Source organism: Xenopus laevis, chromosome 9_10L (assembly GCF_017654675.1).
Source record: "Xenopus laevis strain J_2021 chromosome 9_10L, Xenopus_laevis_v10.1, whole genome shotgun sequence".
NCBI classification, from domain to species: Eukaryota; Metazoa; Chordata; class Amphibia; order Anura; family Pipidae; genus Xenopus; species Xenopus laevis.
Genome location: NC_054387.1, coordinates 60,578,631 through 60,601,154, shown reverse-complemented (window position 1 = coordinate 60,601,154; position 22,524 = coordinate 60,578,631). Strand labels below are relative to the sequence as shown.

At 42.3% G+C, this 22,524-nt stretch overlaps 2 protein-coding genes across 3 annotated transcripts; one reads left to right on the top strand and one right to left on the bottom strand.

The window, feature by feature from the left end:
• Positions 1-655: 655 nt before the first annotated feature.
• Positions 656-10,926, bottom strand: krt8.2.L (keratin 8 L homeolog). Its single transcript, XM_018235665.2, has 9 exons — positions 10,510-10,926; positions 5,875-6,083; positions 5,474-5,534; positions 5,109-5,204; positions 4,666-4,830; positions 2,830-2,955; positions 2,138-2,358; positions 1,644-1,693; positions 656-1,369 (listed from the first exon to the last, which is right to left on the bottom strand). The coding sequence occupies exons 1-9, from the start codon at positions 10,795-10,797 to the stop codon at positions 1,230-1,232; spliced, it is 1,356 nt and encodes a 451-aa protein (XP_018091154.1). The 5' UTR covers positions 10,798-10,926; the 3' UTR covers positions 656-1,229.
• An 899-nt stretch (positions 10,927-11,825) lies between these two features.
• Positions 11,826-21,510, top strand: krt18.3.L (keratin 18, gene 3 L homeolog). Of its 2 annotated transcripts, XR_001933034.2 has the most exons (9): positions 11,826-12,371; positions 14,595-14,677; positions 15,752-15,908; positions 16,915-17,079; positions 17,290-17,415; positions 17,899-18,119; positions 18,756-18,816; positions 19,930-20,086; positions 21,317-21,510. XR_001933034.2 is itself a non-coding variant. In NM_001096265.1 (8 exon segments), coding segments are annotated over 7 exon segments (1,137 nt in total). In that variant the 5' UTR covers positions 11,855-12,029; the 3' UTR covers positions 18,799-18,816; positions 21,317-21,510.
• The last annotated feature ends 1,014 nt before the right edge of the window (positions 21,511-22,524 follow it).

The following is a 22,524-nucleotide window of genomic DNA, read 5'->3' as shown; positions in this document are numbered from 1 at the left end:
GTAATAAAAAGTAACAATACATTTGCAGCCTTATAGAGCATTTGTTGTTGATGGGGTCAGTGACCCCCATTTGAAAGCTGGAAAGAAGAAGGCAAATCGTTCAAAAGCTATAAAAAAGAATTAATGAAGGCTACTTGAAAAGTTGCTGATATCCTTCCATTATATAACATACTAAAAGTTAATCTAAATGTGAACCAGGCATTTAATTAGGAAGTGCAACAACTCTGCTCTTGACAATGTTGCCCAAAGACCCCAGGGTTGGCTACTGCCATTTCCACTGCTGCTACTCAGTGCCATAGCCCTTATGGGCCGACCTACAGCAGGAATATCAGGATAGCTTAGCTGAGGCAGAGCAAACAAAACTCCAGATCTATTAGAACACATACACATACAGTATATAAAATCATTTTTATAATAGGTTTGCTATTAAAGGGTTTTAACTAAAAGGGATAATTATGAGATGACATCTGGAATCTGACTGCTATTTGGACTTCTAGGAATGATTCAGTAGCAGCCTCATACCCTTTGTTGTCCCAGGATTACGATTGCATTTAATGGGATTTGATCCTTTTTCCTTATATTTGTTATAAAATCTCCATCATCTGAATAAAGTTCTGAACTCACCCCCTTTTTTCTTAAAAAATAAACAAAGAAATACATATTTGTTTATGTTTTAATGCAGATTCTGCATGACAAGCACCAGTGGGAATAAGTCATAACGGGTTGAACTTTTCCACAGAGCAGAGTCAGACTTTGCTATTAGTATTATCAAATATTGTAAAGCGCCAACATATTTTGCTGTGTTGTAGAATAGAAGTGTGTATATAAAAACATACACCCTGCCCCCCATGCTTCCACATATAATTGTTTTCTATGAAACAGGAATGGCAGTGTAAGCAATTCAATGGACCAGGAGCTCCCTCTATAGCTGGAAGCTTATGAAACTGCCTTGAGCCTGGTTTCAACTAAAATCAGTGCAGCCACTTGGCTAGACAATGGGAAGAGAGCAGCCCAGGGCTGGGAGCAGTCTGGTTTTAATGGATCTAATGGAAATGATCTATGGACAAATCTCAGGTTTATTTATCCTTTGCCCCAGACCAAAGGATGAGAGACTCTGATCAATTTGGCAAAATATTGTTTACATTAAAAAAAAAAAAAATATCCATAAAGTAATTCATGCACCAGAAATCATGACCACACACAGTACAGCACGGGAGAACCTTGGGTTCTTACTGTGAAGAGTACTCAGTGCCCTCGGACACTTGCTTGCCATTGGCTGTTTCGATAGTCTTGACAAGTACCACTTTTTTTGGATTGGGTAGCGCCTGGACTGGGGGGACGGATTTGACCTCAAAGTTCAGGGTGCTGGCTGCAGAGGGAATGATGGAAAAGAGAAAAAGGTTTAGATAATTATATTAATATAAGTCTGGAGGCAACAGACAAGGAATTCAAGGAAAAGGCAGTATGGGGGAATAGGCTTAAAAAATATTCTGGTCACACCCCTGATCCATTCTGCAAATAGTTCATACTTTATGGAGATCCCATTCCTTTGTGGCCTGTGGAGTGGAGGCTGTCTTGCCTGAATGGCGGCACTTGAGAGGTATAAGATATGGCTACTAGTTGGGAATATTTCTGGAACTCACCCAGTTTGTCTATAGCATTTGCTTGAACATTTGGTTTTTGGTCTTGCATCCTAAATAAAAAGAATTAAGGCAAAGGTTATTATATTGGATAATACCATATCATTCCATATTTCACTGGTGCACATCTAATTAGGAGACACACCGCCATTGAGGGTTCTGAGTTTAGACTGTTCCCTAACAGCTGATCAACTGGCATCATACTCCAAATATTGGGATATCCAATTCTGTGGGTCAGATATTTGTAATAACAGAGAGCAGAAGATAACAGACAATGTCCTCAAAAAGGGAGCAGCAGGGGGTAATAAGCATTGGAAAGAACAGATACAGACACAGGAGATGAGAGGCAACAATAAAGTGGTAGTTTTATGGGTTTGTAGATGGTATCTATAAACAGCCAGTGTATAAGTTAGCAGATGCCTCAAAAAGTTCCCCATGGCCACCAAAATACCCTCTCTTATCTCTATGCCCAAATATATGCACCCCTACCACCTCACCTGGTCTCCTCCCCCTCCAGCAGTTTTCTGTAAGTGGCAATCTCAATGTCCAAGGCCAGCTTTGTGTTCATTAGTTCCTGGCATTCTCGCACCTTGAGGGCTATGTCCTGTTTTGCTTGCTTCAAGGCATCCTCAAGGTCTTGGATATGAGATTTAGCATTACGGATTGCATCCTCCCCGTTCTCCTCTGCCATAGATATAGCACTTTCCAGGTTGGCACGCTTAAAAGGAGGATAAGTGCAAGACTGGGTAAGATACAAACTCAGGTTTAAACTAATTTTAGCCTAAATCAGAGGTTAAAGGGGCAAGGCATACAGCAGACAAAGGTTAAACTGTGCCAGTGGCTCAGTGACCAACAGGGAAAAGAGACCAAACAACTGTTTTCTAAGACTCTGATTATCTGTTCTCCTTTCCATAGTCATGTAGGGAGCACAGCTTGCACTTGATAGAAAGGTTGATTGGGCTCGTAGCATTGGACTATAGATAGCGTAGTGTACATTGCAGTCTGGTGGAACAATAGCTCCCTCTAGTGTTCATGTAGATACTGGGGAAAAACTGGATTCCCTCAGATGGCATGAGGGGTTCCTTAGTGGGACTAAAGCAAATGTGCCAATCTTTGGTTCCAAGAAGACTAAAGGACTTAAAACTGGAAATCTATATGGATGAGGAGCAACTATGGTCTGAGAGAATACCTGTTTTTTTAGTGCCTCATTGTCACTGCTGGCTCTCTGAATCATCCGGTTCATGTCATTCAGTTCGTTCCTCAGAGACTTTAGCTCTTCATTGTTTCGTTTTGCCTGATTCTCCATGTCTTCGATCTGATAGGAACAAATCATGTAACTATAAACATTGCTGTGTCCAGGGGCTTAAAACTAGATGAAGCACCCACTATGGGCCGAGACAACCAACAGACCAAGTCTGCTAATCCTAATGCACCGGATAGTTCTGTCTTACAAACCCAAACATAAAACCTGTTCCATCCATTACCACTTTGTTCAGACTCAAAACATGCCTTTGTATCCAATAAGGATCAACATAGAATTATGGTGTAATGATGAGGCCACTGCATGACCACTGATCAGTGACTAATCAAACTATGTAGACCAGTGCTGCCCAACTGGCGGCCCGCGACCTGCCCTTGTGTGGCTCCCCCACATGGAAGTCTGACAACTGTGACTGCTTACCTTGTGCATTGATTACACCTCAAATGCACTGTAAGCTCCTGCATGATTCACACATGTGACACCTCTATTGTTCACACCCCTAAAGCCCTGTACTGTTCACACCTCAGACTGAAAGTGCCCACATTTGTTCACAACTCATACAAACTGCTGGAGAGGCACCAGCATTGTGTCACTATATATAGCACAGTATAAACTGTCCATCTTAGAGTGGCCCTGATAGGTTTTACTTCTGCCCTATTCTGCCTTCCCTATGCTCTCTGTGTGTGCCATACTCTGCCTGCCCTATGTTCCCTGTGTGCACCATACTCTGCCTGCCCTTTGTTCCCTGTGTGCACCATACTCTGCCTGCCCTATGTTCCCTATATGCCTTACTCTGTCTGCCCTATGCTCCCTGTGTTTGCCATACTCTGCCTGCACTATATTCCTTGTGTGTGCCATACTCTGCCTACCCTATATTCCTAGTGTGTGTCATACTTTGCCTGCCCTATATTCCTTGTGTGTGTCATACTCTGCCTACACTATTTTCTTTGTGTGTGCCATACTCTGCCTGCCCTATGCTCCCTATGTGTGCCATAGTCTGGCTGCCCTATGCTCCCTGTGTGTGCCATACTCTGCCTGCTCTATGCTCCTTGTGTGGGTGCCATACTCTGCCTGCCCTATATTTCTTGTGTGTGCCATACTCTGCCTACCCTATATTCTCTGTGTGTGCCATACTCTGCCTGCCCTATGCTCTCTGTGTGTGCCATACTCTGCCTGCCCTATGCTCTCTGTGTGTGCCATACTTTGCCTGCCCTATGCTCCCTATGTGTGCAATACTCTGCCTGCCCTATGCTCCCTGTGTGTGCCATACTCTGCCTGCCCTATGCTCCCTGTGTGTGCCATACTCGGACTACCCAATGCTCCATATGTGTGTTTTAATCTGCCTGCCCTATGCTCCATGTGTGTTTCATACACTGTCTTGTGTGCCTTGCTCTGCCTGTGAGAGGTGAACCTGGTGGGGGTTTGCTAGCATTTGGAAATACTTGTTAGGGGGTCCCCAAGGTGTTTAATCATGTGCTGGGGATTGCTATGCTATCCACAGGGGAGGATGAGGCATATGGATTTAAGGGTATGTCTTAATATAACTTAATAAACTTGTTTCACATATAAGTGATGGGTGATATCCCTGCAGTGAGCACCAACCATTAGGTTTTTTGGTGTGCTACCACCATTAATGTGGACATGATCTCAAAAGTTCTTGTGGTAACATATGTGTGGTTTAAAGTGAGTGTGGTTTAAAAAACAGTGAGTGGTCAACACTGGCTTCCATTATCGGCCCTCCACCATGTAAGCCAGAAAACCCACCTTGCATTTGTACCAGTATTCAGCCTCCTGTTGGCTCTTCTGGGTCATTGCTTGGTACTGGGCCTTCACCTCATCCATGACGTGCTTCATCTGAAGATCACGGTTGTTGTCCATCGCTACGGTGACCTTGGAATTGTGCGCCTGATGTTCCAGCTCCTTCAGCTCCTAAATACAGGATTCTCTTTATTATGAATGGTCTCTTTCGCTACATTTTATTCTCACTTCAATCTGACATACTTATTTTGTATATATATTTATATATAATAATATTCAATCCATTATTAGAAGTGAAATGTCTGGCAGCTGCTTCAAATGCTACAAAGCAAATGATGAAGGATTGCAAATTCATTAATAAACTGTTCTATAGTACTCTGTACACTGGGACCTTGCCTTCATTTCTCATGTAATATGTAGTCTATCTCGCCCCCCTAAATCTGAAATACCTCATCGTACAGCTGCTTTAGGTACTGAATTTCATCAGTCAGGTTCTCCAGCTTGGATTCATTGTCCACCTTGTGGAGATAAGCGTCATCCAGGTCCTGCAAATAGAAATGTACAAAATAGGTCAGTGGTAAGTGACGGCTCCTCCACTTTGCTCGTGATTTCACCAATTACAGAGGTTTCTTATTAATACTGGTCTTTGTCTGAGCATTGGGGAGGTCTCATCTTAGCAAAGGAACTAAAGGCAAATGAGGGATGGATACCATTAAGTACTGCAGTCAACTAATTGTCACTTCAACTGTGACTTTCTAAAAGGCTAATGTTTCTTAGTCCTTTAAAATTTTCCTTCATGTGGCCAAAATCTCACCTTCTTGGTCAGTACAAAGTCATTCTCTATCTGGTTCCGTCGATTAATGTCATCCTCGTACCTACAAGCATACATGATGCACAATCAGTAAATTTGAGTGAATACACAGGCTTCTCTTGAATCTTTTAGAGAATGATGGAACGAAGCTCAGCTCTGAAATATGTGCTTTCCAGGTTTAGAATCAGAGAGATTTGATTCTACTCTCCCAAGTGGTGCAAGGTTAAATGTACTGGGCTCCTTCCATCCCCTATGAACAATATTCTGTATTGTAAGAATAAGAAGAAACACATTATACTGGGAGAAAGTGAGGCGATACTACATATTCCAAGATGAGGATGTTTATGTTAGAAAGTCATCATAAGGACAAGAAAGAAGGAAAGGGGCATGATGGAAATGTGAACCTGTTCTTCAGTTCCTCCACCAGTCCCTGCATGTTCTGTAGCTCCATCTGCAGCTTCTCCTTTTCATGCAGGAGCCCGTCAATCTGCTGTTTTAGCCGGTTTGCTGATGCTTGTGTGATCTGATCAATATTGGATTTGTACTTGTCTTTTTCCTTTAGAAGAGCCAGCTGGGTCTCCAGAATCTTGTTCTGCTTTTCAAGGTCCCGTACCTTTAAACACACAAACATATGGTCTATTGAGTCCAGTACTAAAGTGCATAAGGGATTAGGGGTTTGTTGTTAAACAGACAGGGGAATAACAGGCATGGGGCGGGGGATGTTGGGGTGAATAAATATTGGATAGAATTCCTTGCTTTATAATGTATATTTTTTAAAGGACCAGAGAGGTTCCAGTGAGACCTGCATTTTGGCTCATGCACTCCCTTTTCTACAGCAGTAACCAAAACATATCTGATCCCCACTGCTGTAAGTGGTGCCTCTAGCACCCTGGGTATGTAACTAAGTTACTCTTTCTATTAAATCACAGTGATTAGTGATTTTCAGAATTCTCAGTTGTACTGATCCAGTGTATAGTGGCATTGTGCTTGGATAGACTCCTACTCCTGCTGCAGACAGCACTTGTTTCTGTGTCGCTATGCATCTAAATGAAAAACCATAGTAGAAAATGGATTTGAGGTGCAGGAGAAACTGATACAGAGAAATAAACCCTATAACCCTTTATTGGGAACAGGACAGGTACCTTTCTCAAAGACCTGGGCAGGTGATAGGGAAACCAGGGAACCCTGCAATGCAAATATAATCATCTGCAAGCAGGGAACGTCATATTATTAATGTAAAATTAATGTAAATAAATAAATGACTTGACTGAAGTTCATCAATTAGAGATCTAATGATAAACTGATTAACCAACACCTTGTTTTGCTGACAATTTCCCTACAGTAAAGGAAAAATCATGTTACAGTCTGCTGACAAAAAGTACTGCAAAATTAACTCTTTGCCCACTAGGTGGTAATGTGTTAGCGTCAGGGGCATTCCTGGCCCCTCCGCCTCCTGAGGCAGCATCAGTTGCTGCCGCCCCCCACGTGCGCTTACCTTTTTGCGCCTGAGGGGGTCCACAAGGGTGGCAGAGAGGGCCAGTATGCTAGCGCAGAGAGCCTAACTACTCTCTCTGCGCTAGAAGAGCGAATTTCCGGTTTGAAAACTGGAAATTCAGATCTTAAAGTACCAGGAGCGGCATTTTTGCTGCCCCTGGTACCTAGTGGGGCGCTGCCGCCTGAGGCGACAGCCTCATCTCGCCTCATTGGCAAAGCGTCTCTGGTTAGCGTTACACAGGTGCTGTCTGCTAACCAAATTGCAATCTCTTACCCTATACCTTTAACTAATTTTGCATAAAAATAAAATATAGTTCTATGCAATTTCCCAATACACATTCCTCTTTCTCTTTTACAGTTATTTGCAGGGAACCAGTACTTTTGGTGCTACATGGCAATTTAGGACGTTACTATTCTGGGTGAGAAGACACATTTGGAAAAAACCTCTTAAGCACAAATCCAGTTACATTCCTCCTCACTGCTTCCCCTTCTGCTTTTCAGTAATAGACGTGTGTGCTTATAACCAAGTTATTATCCTGGGCATTGGGATGTACTTACAAATACCAATGAAAGTCCATTATTTGGTCACTTTGCTTTATGTTCCTGCTGAATTGTCCTTAGAACAGGGGAATATCGTATAGTTCTATGGTATGTTTCTGTACAGGCTATGAGTAAACATAGGGGGCTGTTCCTGCTGAATTGAGCTTAGTACAGGCGAATGTCATAACTCCTAACATTTGATAAATTAAAAGAGGGACAAAAACTTGTGTCGCGCGCAGCACAGAGAATTTATTTTTGACCACGCTCATTTTATGGCCACACCCCCTAATTACCATGTTTATTTTACAAAATTTGGCAGGTTATACAAGTTTGAACACATTTCTGGGAGTTTTAGTGCAATGTTTTATATGTTAGAACAGTTTTAGTAATGAAAGTGAATTGCACTTTAAGATGCTAGTCTCAAGTCTAGCAGATAGAACTGGCCAATCAAATTGAATCTGATAACTGTATCTGTGAGACTGGATTCACATGTATTGCGCCTTGCTATAAGGAGCTGTAAAAGGAAATAAGGTTGAAGGGGACCATAGCTCCCAACATTTTGGAAATAAAAAGAGGGACAAAAAAAATTGCCTTGCATAGTGCGATGAATTTTTTGAACATGCCCGTTTTTGTGACCACACCCCCTAATTACCATGTTCATTTAACAAAATTTGGCAGGTTATGAAAGTTTGAACATATTTCTGTGTTTTTTTTCAGTTACTACAGTTTTGCTAATGAAGGTGAATTGCCCTTTAAGCTGTGAGTCTAACTTCTCCCAAGGGACCTGTTATCTTATATTGTTACAATACTTATTTGCTTATCTCGAAATTACAAAAGTATCTTATATGCAGCTGTGGCTGTTCTGGGCTCACTGCCAAAAGCCAATTAAGTTAGAAACTTTGTTTCTTTTTCTGGCTGTTCAGTGCAGAGAAAAACGGGACTTTCCAGTACAAACGAGGGACTGCAGTTTGAGCTGTCAAAAGAGGGACTGTCTTTCTAAAAACGGGACAGTTGGGAGGTATGCAGGGATGTCAACTGTAAAACTGTCCCCCAGTTCTATTAAGAACCAGGAGGTGCTGTTATTTCTAATTCAGTTTAAAAACTACTAATATCTTAGCAACATTAGCAAAAGAACAAAATAACCAAAATAAATGGCAAATATGCTCAGGGCAGATTCGCTTACAGAAGTTCTTATAACCATGAAACGAGATCCAGGGATCATATGATTCATGTTGTTTTCAGCAAATATTTCTTCATTATGTCAAAGGAGCCACAAAAGGTTTGCAAAATGAAAAAGCAGCAATGCATGCCAACAACAGCCAACTTCTGGGCTTCTAGTATTGCTACCAGGTTAAATAGAAAGTAACACTGAACCAGGAGAGTCAGGTATTTTCTCTATATGATTTACAGATGTATGTGGGGAGGGTCTGTATATATAAATAAAACTGGATGCTAGTGGTAACTCTAGATAGCAACTGTTAGTCAATGAGCCCAATAAGGCTGCCATCATTTTTGATTTGGAGAAATACAATTCCAATTAACTGCTCACATCTTTGGTAATGGGGGGAGGGGCATACATGGCTATAACATGACATGAGCAGGGTCATTATTGTGGGGGGCTGGTAAGGGGCATCTTGGCTAAGGGGGATCCTGAGAGAGACACAAAGGTCCAATTTGTAACTCATAGTATTCTAAATTTGGAAGTTAAAACAAATGTAGGCCACACGTTCACAATCACAGTCACACCTTCAGCAATTCTTCTGTTTGGGGACACTATTGTTCAGCTTCAATCTTGGCAGTATCCTGTTTGCCATGGGTAACTTTCCCTAGCAACTAGGCAGTGGGTTGTAAGTCCAAATGAAAGCTGAATAGGAGGGACTTAAGAATAATAATACAATGTAACCTCACAGCTGTGCACATTTTTGGTGAATGATCCCAATAACTAGATGAAATTTCATAGAGGAAGAACAGCTACTAAGAATAGGTCAGTCTGTAATGTACTAACAATCAGTTTAAAGGTGAATTTCCCCCTTAAAAATACTTCAGTAGCTATAGCTACAGTAGCTATAGTACTGTAATTTAAAGATCTTCCCCTTAACCATTTGCTCACATCCTTAAAGGCAAAGCTAACTGTATTGATAATGTTTTATTGGCTATAATTAATTAAGGACCACTATTCCGTAAAATAATCCCAGCTAATAATAAAGAGAGAAGTCCCCCTGGTTATATTTCTTTATTTTGTTTGGAGCTTCCATTCATTCTGCTTACTTGTCTATGTCAAAAGTTTCAGAGAGCAAATATAAGAGAGAACATTAGCTGCCCCAGCCTTGCACTACTGCTAGCACAATGTAAATATTAGTAAATACTGGAAGCACCACCTGCTCAGGTGGGATGGATGAATCTCTAGAGGTAATTTCTGCTAGTGTTTGGCAGATCACTATGCCCCATTGTGCCTCCAGCAAGCACACAGACTGTAAGCTCTGTGGCTCACTGAATGGCAGATCAGCCTCTGTGTATATTTCATGGTAAACAGGGTGCATAGAGAATCCCACCTTTAGTCCCCGGATACATACCTGCTAAGCTCATTCAGTCCCACATAGAACTCCTATTAACTTACACATCCAGCCACCCCTTTGATACATACTGCAGAATTAATTCTAATCCTGTCACCCTCCCTTCAGTACACACAGTATAAATGGCAAATAGCCCCTGAGGAGAAATCATGACTCATAAACATGCGGCTACAGTATTTATTACTGTATTACTTATTAGAAGTCTGTAGGGCAGTGCTGTCATTTCATGTCCCTGTATCCCTGAAAGCCAGTGCTGGGAATTGTGGTTGGAGCATGTAGGTAGAAAATGATGCTTTATATAAATTATGAGGCACCAGGGCTCTGTGGACTTTTAAATAAGAAATAAAAACAGTTCTGCCTACATTAATATTTGTGTTACATCTCTATGAGTAAAAACATGGCGCCCCCAACCCACCCACCAACTCTTGTTACCTTGTCTATGAAGTTAACAAACTGGTTGTTGAGGCCTTTCATCTGCTCCTTCTCTTGGTTTCTCAGCTGCTGCATTTGGGGGTCCACCTCCATGTTGGGGAGCGAGGAGAGCAAGAAGCTGCTGGAGCTTGGGGTGATACGGGACAGGTTGAGGCCACTGTTAGATCTTTGCATTGCTGGCTGGAAGCCAGTGCTGATTCGGTACACAGAAGGCCTGCCAGATAAGGACCCATGAGAGTGGCTGCTGAAACTCCTTGGGCTCCCATAGCGGTTATTGTACAAACTCATGGTTGTGCCTGGGGAAAGTGGAAGCAACTGGAGCTGGTGTTTGGAGCAGGAGTAGACCCGATGTGTCAGTAACAAGGAGCTGACAGTAAATAACTTGACATTCCTCTTGTTACACCTGCTGGCACATCATTAGAATAAACCTACCCCCTGCCCTGCCTGGGGATGGGCCAACTCATCTGGTTACACCGCCCCCCCCCCTCTCTCTCTCTCTCTCTCTCCCTGTTTCACCTAAAGATAAATACCTTTACTCCTGCTGCTGCACCGCCTTTCTTTTGCTCTTTTGTACCTTTGTACTGTGCTCCAATCTGCACCGGGGCAGCAGCATCAACATTCTCTTCTCTTTTATACCCATTCTTATTGCATGTCTGTTTGCTGCTTGTTCGCTCTCAAAACCCACAAAAGATTAAGAAAATACCTATAAAATCCTGAGCACCTGTTCAACCACAGGGCAATTTATATCTACTTTTGTACTTATTACAATTATTCTATTTTATGCAGTGAGACTTTGTGGGAAAGTCAGACATTACAAATGCCCCTGTTCTAATTCTATAACATACTGTACATGGATAATGCACTCCAAACTAAAAATTATAAGGATATTAAAAGTCACTGCGGAGTTCTGTGACCATATAAAGGCACAAGGCTACAGGCTGAGTTATACAGGTATCAATGATGTATTATAAGGGATAATGTACTCCCTACTGTAAATAATAAGGACATTAGAAGTCACTGAGGAGTTCTATGACCATATTAAGCACAAGGCTGCAGGATATATAGTTATTCTATAAAAGTGTTAATATGCACTAAAATGCCCATTCTGTATTATATCATCTTTTATCTAAAATGCTATTTAGTTTTAATTTCTGCCTCAAGAGCAGTCATGCAAATCCCTCAGTTATCCTGCCTTAAATCACTTGTGTGTTTGTGTGTGTATGGGGGTGGAGTGACTGGCAGTTCCCACCCTCTTCCTGGTCATGCAGGTAAGACTCATGAATAATGAAGTAGAGGGCTGGTGCCTATGACCTGCAGCAGTATGTAGCCCATATCCAAGCACAGACTGAGCACTTTCCTACACAGCTTGTCATAGCTCAGCTTGCTGTCCTTTACTCTGGACTGGCTCTGCCGTTTGGCACCTATATTACTGCTCCCCCCTGGAGCTGCCCCTGATCCCTGTTCAACTTCTCACCTGTGCCTCTTCTAGTTGTTACCCCATAACATCCTGAACTGCTCTCATGGCTTTCTATGGATCCAATGACCCCCCAAGCCGGCGTGGCAGCTTCTCCAGTGTATCTGGATCCCTGACCCCTTCCCGACTCCCCTCCCTGCGGGCTGGGATGGACACCTTTCTGCCCTCTGCTCGCTCTGGCATAGACTCTCTACTCAACAATAATAACAATCAAGAGGTGATGCAGGGGCTGAACGAGAGATTAGCTGGGTACCTTAAGCGAGTCCGTGGCTTGGAAGAGGAGAACGGTAAACTACAGGATGAGATTGACAAGATCAAAGCCAAGAAGAGCCAAGCCACCCAAGACTGGGATGCCTACCAAGACCCTTTACACCAACTGCGAAAACAGGTGAGTTCAATGCCCAGTCCGTAATAAGTCAGAGCTTCCTATTTATTGCACCCCCTTTATACCACCGTTGCATACTGACAGACAGTCAAATTCACCTCATGCCACCGTCTTTCTAATGCCACCCTCTCTATAATGCCAGTTTTAGCCTGTGCTTCAATCAGTTGTTGGATGGAGGGAGCACTGTACTACATTCTCATTGCTATACTGCGACCTCTCCCATGCACTGTATCTGTAACCCCAGCATGTTGGATCCTCCTTCTTCTCCTCTGTGCCTCATATTTACTCTACTATATCTTCCTCTGCCCCCTCTTGCCTTCTTCATCAAGGGTGCATCTAGCCGTTAGCCTTACTGCTATTGGTGAGTGACAGTCCTTAGCATCCCCTAGACAACTGCAGGGTTGCAGGTTGGGTATTGTTGTAACTCTTAAAGTTGAATGCAATCCTTAAAGGACTAACATCCTACAGCTCACAGAGAGATCTGAGGGGATTCTCCAGTCCAGAGCTATGGCAGCCCTCCTGTTTTTTAATTAACATGGGGAGATAACATTTAGCCACTTTACACTGACAGGAGGAGCAGGAGGAATAATATGGTTATGTTTATGTGTTTGTTGCTGGATGGAATATTTCAGTTCTTACTCCCCTGTTGCTGAATATTGGGCCCTATTTGCCTTCTCAGGCCACACACTGTTCTCATTCACCTTGGCAGATGCACCTACTGTATTCCAAGCTGCTGAGCTAAACGTCGCAGTTTAGTACTAGAGGAATTAACCATTTTATTTCCAGCAAAGTAGTCACTAGACATTGCACAGGCAAAAACAAAAATCAACAGATTGGTGTCCATTGTTGGTAGTTAAAGAGTTAAAGTAAAATGCAACATTGTTCCAAAGAGCAAGTTTATGTGTTTTCTGCATGACTTCACATCCCCTGTAAATAAAGCTGTATGGAAATATAGGCTGAGAACTCATGGTTGGAGGATGATTTGGGGTGTTTTTGGTACCATTCTCTGTTCTAAGCTACTAAAAATCATGGGAATTAAAGCACCTGAAATGTACCTGTGTGCCATTGCCCCAAAACATGAACTTCTGGCTTTAAACTCGAAGATCCGGCCATAGCTGCTGTACATGCTGCAGTGCACACTGCTCAGTGCAAGGGCCTCTGGGAAGGAAAACATTAAAGACTTTGCTGTGAGAGCCATTGGGCCTGGGGAGTAGGAATGACTCACATATTGAACTTGATCACATTCCTCAGCAGGTTGGAAGAGATAAGCTTCAGTCTCTTGACCATATGATGAGAACAGGGAACAGGTTTTTCTGCCCTTGGTCAGGTCTTTCAGTGTCTTTTCCTACTGAGAAATGTTGCAACCTGCTCCATGCAACCCCAGCAGCATCTTGTATTGTTATTGAACCCCCTGGGGCAAGAGAACCATGTGATACTGGGAATATCGTATCTCATTGATCCATGTTCATTACTATGCAAGAAATGCACAGATTTAAAGGGGAAGTTTCCCTTTATGTAATTTATTGCTATGAAATAGAACATAAATAAATAATGCTTCTTGGCGAGTTCCTCCAGTTTCCTCCCACACCCCAAAACATACAAACAGGTTAATTGGTTGCTAATAAAACGGATCCTAGTGTGTGTGTGTGACTGTAATAGGGACCTTAGATTGTAAACTCTGTTGAGGCAGGGACTGATGTATAATTTCCGTAATCTGTATAGCACTGCGAATATGTAGGCACTATATACATAAAGTATAATAATGGGCAGCTCGTCCTTCTTTGTATGTTCTATTCTGGGCATAATACTGTCATTTTCCTTATTTGCTTTTCTCAGTGTCAACTTCACAGCACGTCCGTGTGCAGAACCGGTGGAGCTGGAATTAAATGCCCACAATTTACATACAAGTAAAATATCTGCAAACTCCCCACAGCCCCAAAAACAAATAAAGTTTTTTCTCAGGAACACTCAGATGCTGCCCCAGGGTTTTAGACAATTCAGCATTGTGATGTCCTGCCTGAAGGCCAATAATAACATTCAAACAATTGGATAGAGATCTGGACTAGGTCTGCTCCCACTGTTGTTACACCCCTGATACCAACACAGAAAATATGTAAAATATGTAATTATATGTAAATATTTCTAATAATTTGACAGCTGAAGGATTCTGTTCCATAATGATGGAGCTGTCAGGCTGATTGTCCTGTGTCCCTGTGCTTCTTGCAGGTGGAAGTCTTGAATATGGACAATGCCAAACTCCTGTTGCAGATTGATAATGCCAGACTGGCTGCCGATGACTTTAAAGTGAAGTAAGTGGGTTTGCTACCAGTCTATGTTTGGCAGATGGGCAATATATGTGGCCAATGACCCTATAAGTTCAGCATCCAACAGAGATCTGTGGCCGCATGCAAATGATTGTGCTGCAGCTGCTTGGTGCATAAATAGCTGGCATGTAAGGGAATTCCTGGGCAATGCCCTCATTGATGCCCATGAAATTTGCATGTTTTATAGTGAGATGCAAATATCTGACTTGTATTAACGAAAAGGCACAACTAGCGCTTGGCACAGACCTTATGCAGAACATTCAGCAGGCTGGCAATAGCAACATGGTGAATGGCACTGATTGTGGCACTTCCCCTAAGCCAGGGGTAGGCAACCCGTGGCTCCGGAGCCTCATTTGGCTCTTCATCCTGCTTGCTGTGGCTCAGTCTTGCGGCTTTCACATAGTGTATAGAGCCCTCGCACCTGCTTTACGGCTTCTTGAGTGTGCGACCGTGGTAAGCTAACCGTTAGCTTACCGCTGTCGCACACTCAAGATGCCGCCAGCAGGTGCGAGGCCTGTATAGACATGCCAGGCAAGAACGTGCCGCAGCAAGATGATTCATTATGGTCCTTACTGCGGTCGCACACCACAACCAGAGTTCAGCTGCAACAGGTGCAAGAGCTATAGACGAGGATGTGACGCATATTTTAATGACGCTTATAGCCCTTGCCTTTAAACTGATGTGAACATTAGTATTTAATAGGGCTATTCAGTGTTTAATTTATTTCAAAGTAGGCCTACACATGCACACTGTATATTTGTTTCTTGTATTCTGTTGTTGTAACAGTTAAAATTAAAAAAACTTTTAAAAGTTTATAAGCTGTGTTATGTTTTGCGGCTCCAGACTATTTTTCTGCAGTGGAAGAGGGGGCAAAATGGCTCTTTTGATAGTAAAGGTTGCTGACCTCTGCCCTAAGCTAAAGCCATGGGCAATTATTACAGCTCTCTGTTACAGTGTGGGCAAACAATGGCAACAAAGGGGTTACGGGGTTATGTTAAAGTTACACAGGTGTGAGCTGTGCCTGCCATACTGGTATTATGTCTGTTTTTTTGTTGGTAGGATAGAAACAGAAGAGAGTATTGCTGATGGGGTGCTAAAGGACACCCAGGGTTTGCGCAAGATGACAGACGACACCAACTTCGTGCGAATGAAGCTGGAGGGGGAGTTGGATACAATAAAAGAAGAGCTGGCTCACCTTAAAAAGAATCACAAGGAGGTGAGAATGTATAGGACTATGGTTAGAAAGTAGCTCAGGCGTACAGTTCCAGGGTGCATTGCTGTGCCCATTAAAGTTCCTAAATCCAGCAAGGAGCTTAGACACACACTAGCTAATGTGGTGGGTATTTAAATTGACTTGAAAAGGGGACTAATAACTGTTTGGAACAGTTTTGTGTTAAACTATTATAAACCAAAGATCGTAAAAAGGCTCATGAATTCCCAGGCGGTCTCCTTGTAACTGACACTTGCAGCTATCCAATCTCTTGATGAAAAACTTTGTAAGCATTGACTCTGATGCTCATCAAGTGGGCTGTCTCCAAGCAGTTGTGGCAAGTCTAGTCGTCTAACAGCATCCAGCAGTTGGAATCTCAGCTAGCCAACCCCCTGTTTAAAAGCATCACACTGAGATAGTAGGAGAATAAGAAATAAGGCAGATGGGATCTAGTTAATGACTGGAGCTCTGAATGTTTTGTGGATTATGTGAAATCTCCATATTTAGCGTCTTTCTGATAATATCTGTTAAATGTATCTGCTTAATTACCCTCCCCATCACCCGAGGCAGAGAACATATTTGGGGACAGTCCAAAATGTTCATTATTCTCTCTATTTACCTGTGTCGCAGTCACATTCTCAGTAACCAGCAGGGAAGATATAAGTTTATATTTATGCAAACATCTGCTGCTGCGAGTGACAGGAATCACTAGATCAGGATAATGTCTTTTGTACATTAATGGGACAGTGAGTTTGTCTGGACTTAGGCTTATTTGCTTCAATGTCAACAGAAAACACTAAGACAGTGCTTCCTAGACAGTGATGCTCCCCCTGGGAAGGCCAGCCTAGAGGCCATTTAGGTTGTGATTAGTGAAAGAACACCCATTGTAAGCAGCAGTCCTGTCCTGCTTTATGGCTGAGATTCTAGCTATCTGTATAAGAGAGCATTCTGATAAAGTGGGCACTGATCTGAAGTCACAGCAAGTATCATATTCTGCTTCTTTATTATGAAGGAGGTGGCATCCCTGCAAGCGTTGATTGGAAATAACAATGTGAAGGTGGAAGTAGAGGGACCCAAAAAGTCTGACCTGAATGAGAGTGTTGCCCTGGTTCGCAGTCAGTACGAGAAGCTGGCAGAGCAGAATCGAGCAGACGCTGAAGCCACTTATAAGAAAAAGGCAAGTGTTGGGTATGATTAAAAGGGTTAATAAGAGGAGCTTTTTTGAAACTATAAAATATGAATCAATGTCAAGCTACCAGAGCACTCCCACCTTCCCTTTACAGTATCTGTCTGTAATTGTAGTTTAACAGCATCTGTTAGTTGCTCCATGTAACTGAATTTAGACGTACCCCCCATCGGCTCATTTTCCTTCTCTCTCCCATTGCAGCTTGATACTATGTCCCAGGAAGCCAATACTAACAACAAGGCACTGGACCAAGTCAAGAACGAGCTGGCTGATCTGCGGCGGCAGCTTCAGGGCCTGGAAATAGAGCGTCAGACTCTCGAAAAAACTGTAAGATTTTGCACCAGTTGTTGTTATGGGTGATGTACTGTATACCCTGCCATTGTTCCTAGTGTGAAATTGCTTTGACTTCCCTTCTTGAACTTTTGCAATTTTCATTTTATTTTTACAACAGAAACCAAGCAGGAGTTGCTGCCACCTGTGATGTCCTTCTGTGGGCAAACATATCTTGGTATGCACAGGCAGATTCAAGACTTGTGTTCTGATTTGTGGCACTTGTGGGATATAAATTTCCTGGTGGCCAGGGCATTATGGCTGGCAGCAACTGCAGACAAAAGTAGTAGCACCACGGTCAGTAGCAGTATTGTTTCCCATTCCCGGACAGTGGGATGTGTCAGTGTAAAGCCTATCTAACAAGCTGCACAGACTCCCTTTCTACTTGTCTGAAACTGAAAGGACCTAGGCTGGGAACCATCTGCAGGCTCACTTTTTTTTACAAATCTTATTAGTTTCTTTTTTCTGTCTCCGCACCAGGTGGACTCCTTGCAAAATGCCCTGAGGGACACAGAAAACCATTATGGTTCCAACTTGATGGACCTAAACCAACAAATCTCCAGACTGCAGGAGGAACTAGCGGCCTGCCGTTCGGACATAGAGCGCCAAATGCGAGACTACGAGACCCTGCTGAACCTAAAGAACAAATTGGAGAATGAAATTCATGCTTATCGTACTCTGCTGGATGGATTCCTAGACAAGTGAGACTCAGACCTGATGTCTACTACAAGCCCAATGTCACATCCCATAGAGTAGGAAGGGGAGGGAAAGCAGGGGACCTCGGAAATGTTTAAGCACAACTAATGGTCTGTAGTGATCTCTGCTTTCAATTGGAGGAGAGGTGAACCTCTAGGATACTGATGCTAGTATGTCCCCTGTGCATTTTGGGTATATAAAGCTTATAGAACAACAGATGTTTCCCAAATGTCTCTCTTTTACTTTTACTGAGGGTGGACACCCCTGGTGAATTTAAAAGAAATATTAAAACAGAAATTAAACTTTTTTCCCATCTGTCATAACATGGTCTTTGCATAATATCTGTAATTGTGCCCGATACTTTTACATTACTAATCTGACTCCCCCATGTTCTTCTATGAGGAGGCTGCCATATTTGTGCAACAGTAGTCTGTTAGCATTGGAAATAGGTTGAGGAGGACAATCAGGTTGACAAAACAGCCAGGTTTAGGAACTAATAACTTACAAAAACAAACATATCAGGGAAAATAATCAACGTGACCTACTTTTAATGTACATGAATATTTTAAAAGAGTAGTTTTCTAGTATCCGTACACATTTCTTAGGATGTCAAGGGAAATATTTCAATGTTTTTGTTGCAGAGAGGAGCAGCCTGACCAGCCACCGGAAAATGAAACAAAGTGAAGAGCCAGGTATTGATAAGTAAGTGATACCACAATGGGTGCAGCAACTAATCAAAATCCCTAAAAGCATTTCTCAGTATGATTTGTAGGTAATTAAGAGGGTCTAATCTGGGAGGGGGGAGTATCGGCCACAATACTGCAATATTGTTATCTATATTGCTGTTATATATTACTGTATAAAACTGGTGTATGGAATACAGCTTATAGCCATATATCTGAAATATGGCACAAGATTCTTACAGGTGCTGATGGGTAAGTGGGTGGCCTGAAACAAGCAGTTAATATAAGATATTTCTCATATCTTGGTAGGTTTTAACTTACACAGAGGCATATTAACACAGAATTGTATTGGTGCTGATGGGTAAGTGGGTGGCCTGAAACAAGCAGTTAATATAAGATATTTCTCATATCTTGGTAGGTTTTAACTTACACAGAGGCATATTAACACAGAATTGTATTTTTTTTTTAAATAGTTTTTATTTTGTTTTGCAATAACATACAGAAAGGAAAAAAACAAAACATAATGGCAGTAAGAATTCTGACATTTTGCAGTGGTACAAAAAGAAAAAAGGTATATACATTGCATTATGCAGTGCAGTAATAAACAGAAATAAACACATGAAATTTTACATCTCTTTTCGTAGTGTCTTTACTCGTACAGTTGCTGTCTGCCAACGGAGCAGATCTTATTTTGCCATTAAGAGAAATAAAAACAAAAAGGGACAGAAAGGTGAGGAAAAGGGAATAAAAAAAAAAAAAAGAGAACAGATAAATTAAGCCCTTTAGTATTATGGGATGCGCACGTCAGTGCCATGATGCCATCGTGTCATACAGCTTATAACTGTCACATTTTCTGTCGCAAAGATTAATAGTTACACAGTCCCATAGGATACAAGAGAATACAAGAAACAAATAACAACATAAAAATAGACCAAACAAGAGGTGAAGAACTTCTGGTAGAAGAGTATTTGCATAAAGCTCCCTGACATGCAGGGGTGGGCCGAAACAACACGTCGGCTACAGGGGGGGGCAAAAAAATTTTACTCACTGGTGCGCTCAAAGTTAAGGTGATAGTTACAGTCCTGAGAAGGACTCTCATGTAGTACCTCATGTTTTTGTGCAACCTTGCCAGAGAGGCGAGACAGAGCCCTGGAGACGGGCGATGATGTCCTTTGGCGGGCCGCCATCCCGTTTAGGCCCCAAGGCCCGATGCACTCTATCCAGGATCAGCTTATCATGCGGGACATCTGGGATCAGATCTGCCTCCTGGAGATTGATTACCGTGTCAGGTAGGCCGCGTATACGGATGTTGTTCCTGCGGGACCTGTTTTCGGCGCCCTCCATTCGGTCTTGTAGACCTATAATCTGTTGCTGAAGGCCTGTCAACAGATCTGTATGAGCAGTAGTTTCAGCAACCAGCTCATCCACTTTATCTTCTATAGCGGCCATTCGAATGCCGAGTTCCTTGATCTTCTGTGTGACGCGACTAGTTATGGAGTCTGTGACCGACTTAAGTTCAGCCTGTAGCATTTGTTTAAATCTGCTTATCAGTTAATAGTGCTACTCCAGCAGACTTCTGCACTGAAATCCATTTCTCAAAAGAGTAAACAGATTTTTTATATTCAATTTTGAAATCTGACATGGGGCTAGACATTTTGTCAATTTCCCAGCTGCCCCTGGTCATGTGACTTGTGCCTGCACTTTAGGGGAGAAATGCTTTCTGGCAGGCTGCTGATTTTCCTTCTCAATGTAACTGAATGTGTCTCAGTGGGACATGGGTTTTTACTATTGAGTGTTGTTCTTAGATCTACCAGGCAGCTGTTATCTTGTGTTAGGGAGCTGTTATCTGGTTACCTTCCCATTGTTCTTTTGTTTGGCTGCTGGGGGGAAAAGGGAGGGGGTGATATGACTCCAACTTGCAGTACAGCAGTAAAGAGTAATTGAAGTTTATCAGAGCACAAGTCACATGACTGGGGGAACTGGGAAACTGACAAAATGTCTAGCCCCATGTCAGATTTCAAAATTGAATATAAAAAAATCTGTTTGCTCTTTTGAGAAAACGGATTTCAGTGCAGAATTCTGCTGGAGCAAGACTATTAACTGATTCATTTTGAAAAATGTTTTTTTCCCATGACAGTATCCCTTAAAGGAACTGTGGCACGTTTAGTCACAGCCTGATTTTTAGCTCTGCCGCTTTTAGGCATCTTGTAGACAGGGCACAAGGTAAAAAACACCAGTGATATGTTACCAAAAGCCCAGATATAAGCCCGAAAAGCCCCCCCTGGGAACAGAGCTAAGATGGAACACGTCTTATCTGTACAGCATCCTTGGGCACGCCCCCACAGAATTGTATTTTTTACTGTATTGCATGTATATTTAAGACAATGTTTGTAATTAACTAGATTGTGTTGGTATTAGTGTGTCCAATAACACACACACTGTTTTGTCTATTCAACTATACATAATAGAGTGATTGGTAATTTGTAAATTCCTTACAATTTAATTATGTTCCCTTCCAGGTACAGACCCCCCCCCGGGCTGGATTCAGAAGAGAAGCAAAAAGAGAAAGTTATATTTTCATTGTCTTACACGAAGAAACCATTGATTTTAAGGCCGATTCCCCTTGCCCCACGACGTGTGACTTATTTTAAAACAACACGCCTCTCTTTGTTCTTTTGAGTCTCCCAGCACTTAATAAAGCGTTATGTCTAAACAAGGTGTTGTGTTGGTGTTACAGCTGTATTAACCATGGAAAATTAGGCAAATGTTTCATATATTCCTGTTGCAGGTCTTTTCCCCAGCATCCATCATGAAACAGCTAGCAGATAGTACCTTCATCTGTGCTGGGTAGTCATAAGCAATGGCGAGGCCACACATGCACCCAATGCATCTGTCCAAATTCTTCCTCTGATGCACCTAAACTCTGTGCACTGCAGTCTGGACAGGGCTCCTGCTCAATTCTGTCCAGTGGTGGCACTGGTTCTGTACACCTTGTTCATTGCTGCATTATGTAACAGTGATACTATGTAAGCACGTTATACTGAGAACATATGGACAGTTAAAGGGAATAAATGAAGTGGAGTGAAAAGGACATTGGTGCAAGCTGCAAGGGGATTCATCACTCAGCAAAACAGCAGAGATTGAGGATATTAGATTCACTTTGATTGAGTACATTCAAATACGTAATTTGTTTTTAAGTGCATGATTTGCCTTACAGCCGCGAGAACCATTAGTCTGGGTTTCATGTAAACCAGTTCCTTAAAAAAACAAAAAAAAGTTTGCTCACAGCTTGTACAGAGAGAGATAGTATAAAACTATACCAGTGTAGGTATTCACTGGTACTGAGCACAATTCAGCAGGAACAGCCCCCCTAAGTTTACTCATAGCTTGTATAGAGAGATAGTATAAAACTATGGCAGCATAGGTATTTCCCTGTATTATGTACAATTCAGCAGGAAGATATTTGGGTATATACAGTTTGATAAAAGGGACATATGGGATAATTCCCCCCCCCAATCTTATAGGCAATAATGTAGAATATATGGAGCTGGTCGTATTTGGGATAAAAATAATCTTTAAAAATGGCCCCTTTATAGTAGCGCCCTATAGATCTGCTTAGTAGCTGTCCGTATTTCAAATGAGGGATGGGGGTGTCCTAACTATCCCTGCCTGAAGCACGGTAGGAGGGGAATAGTAATTCACAGCACAAGCAAATCGAGGCTTCAGT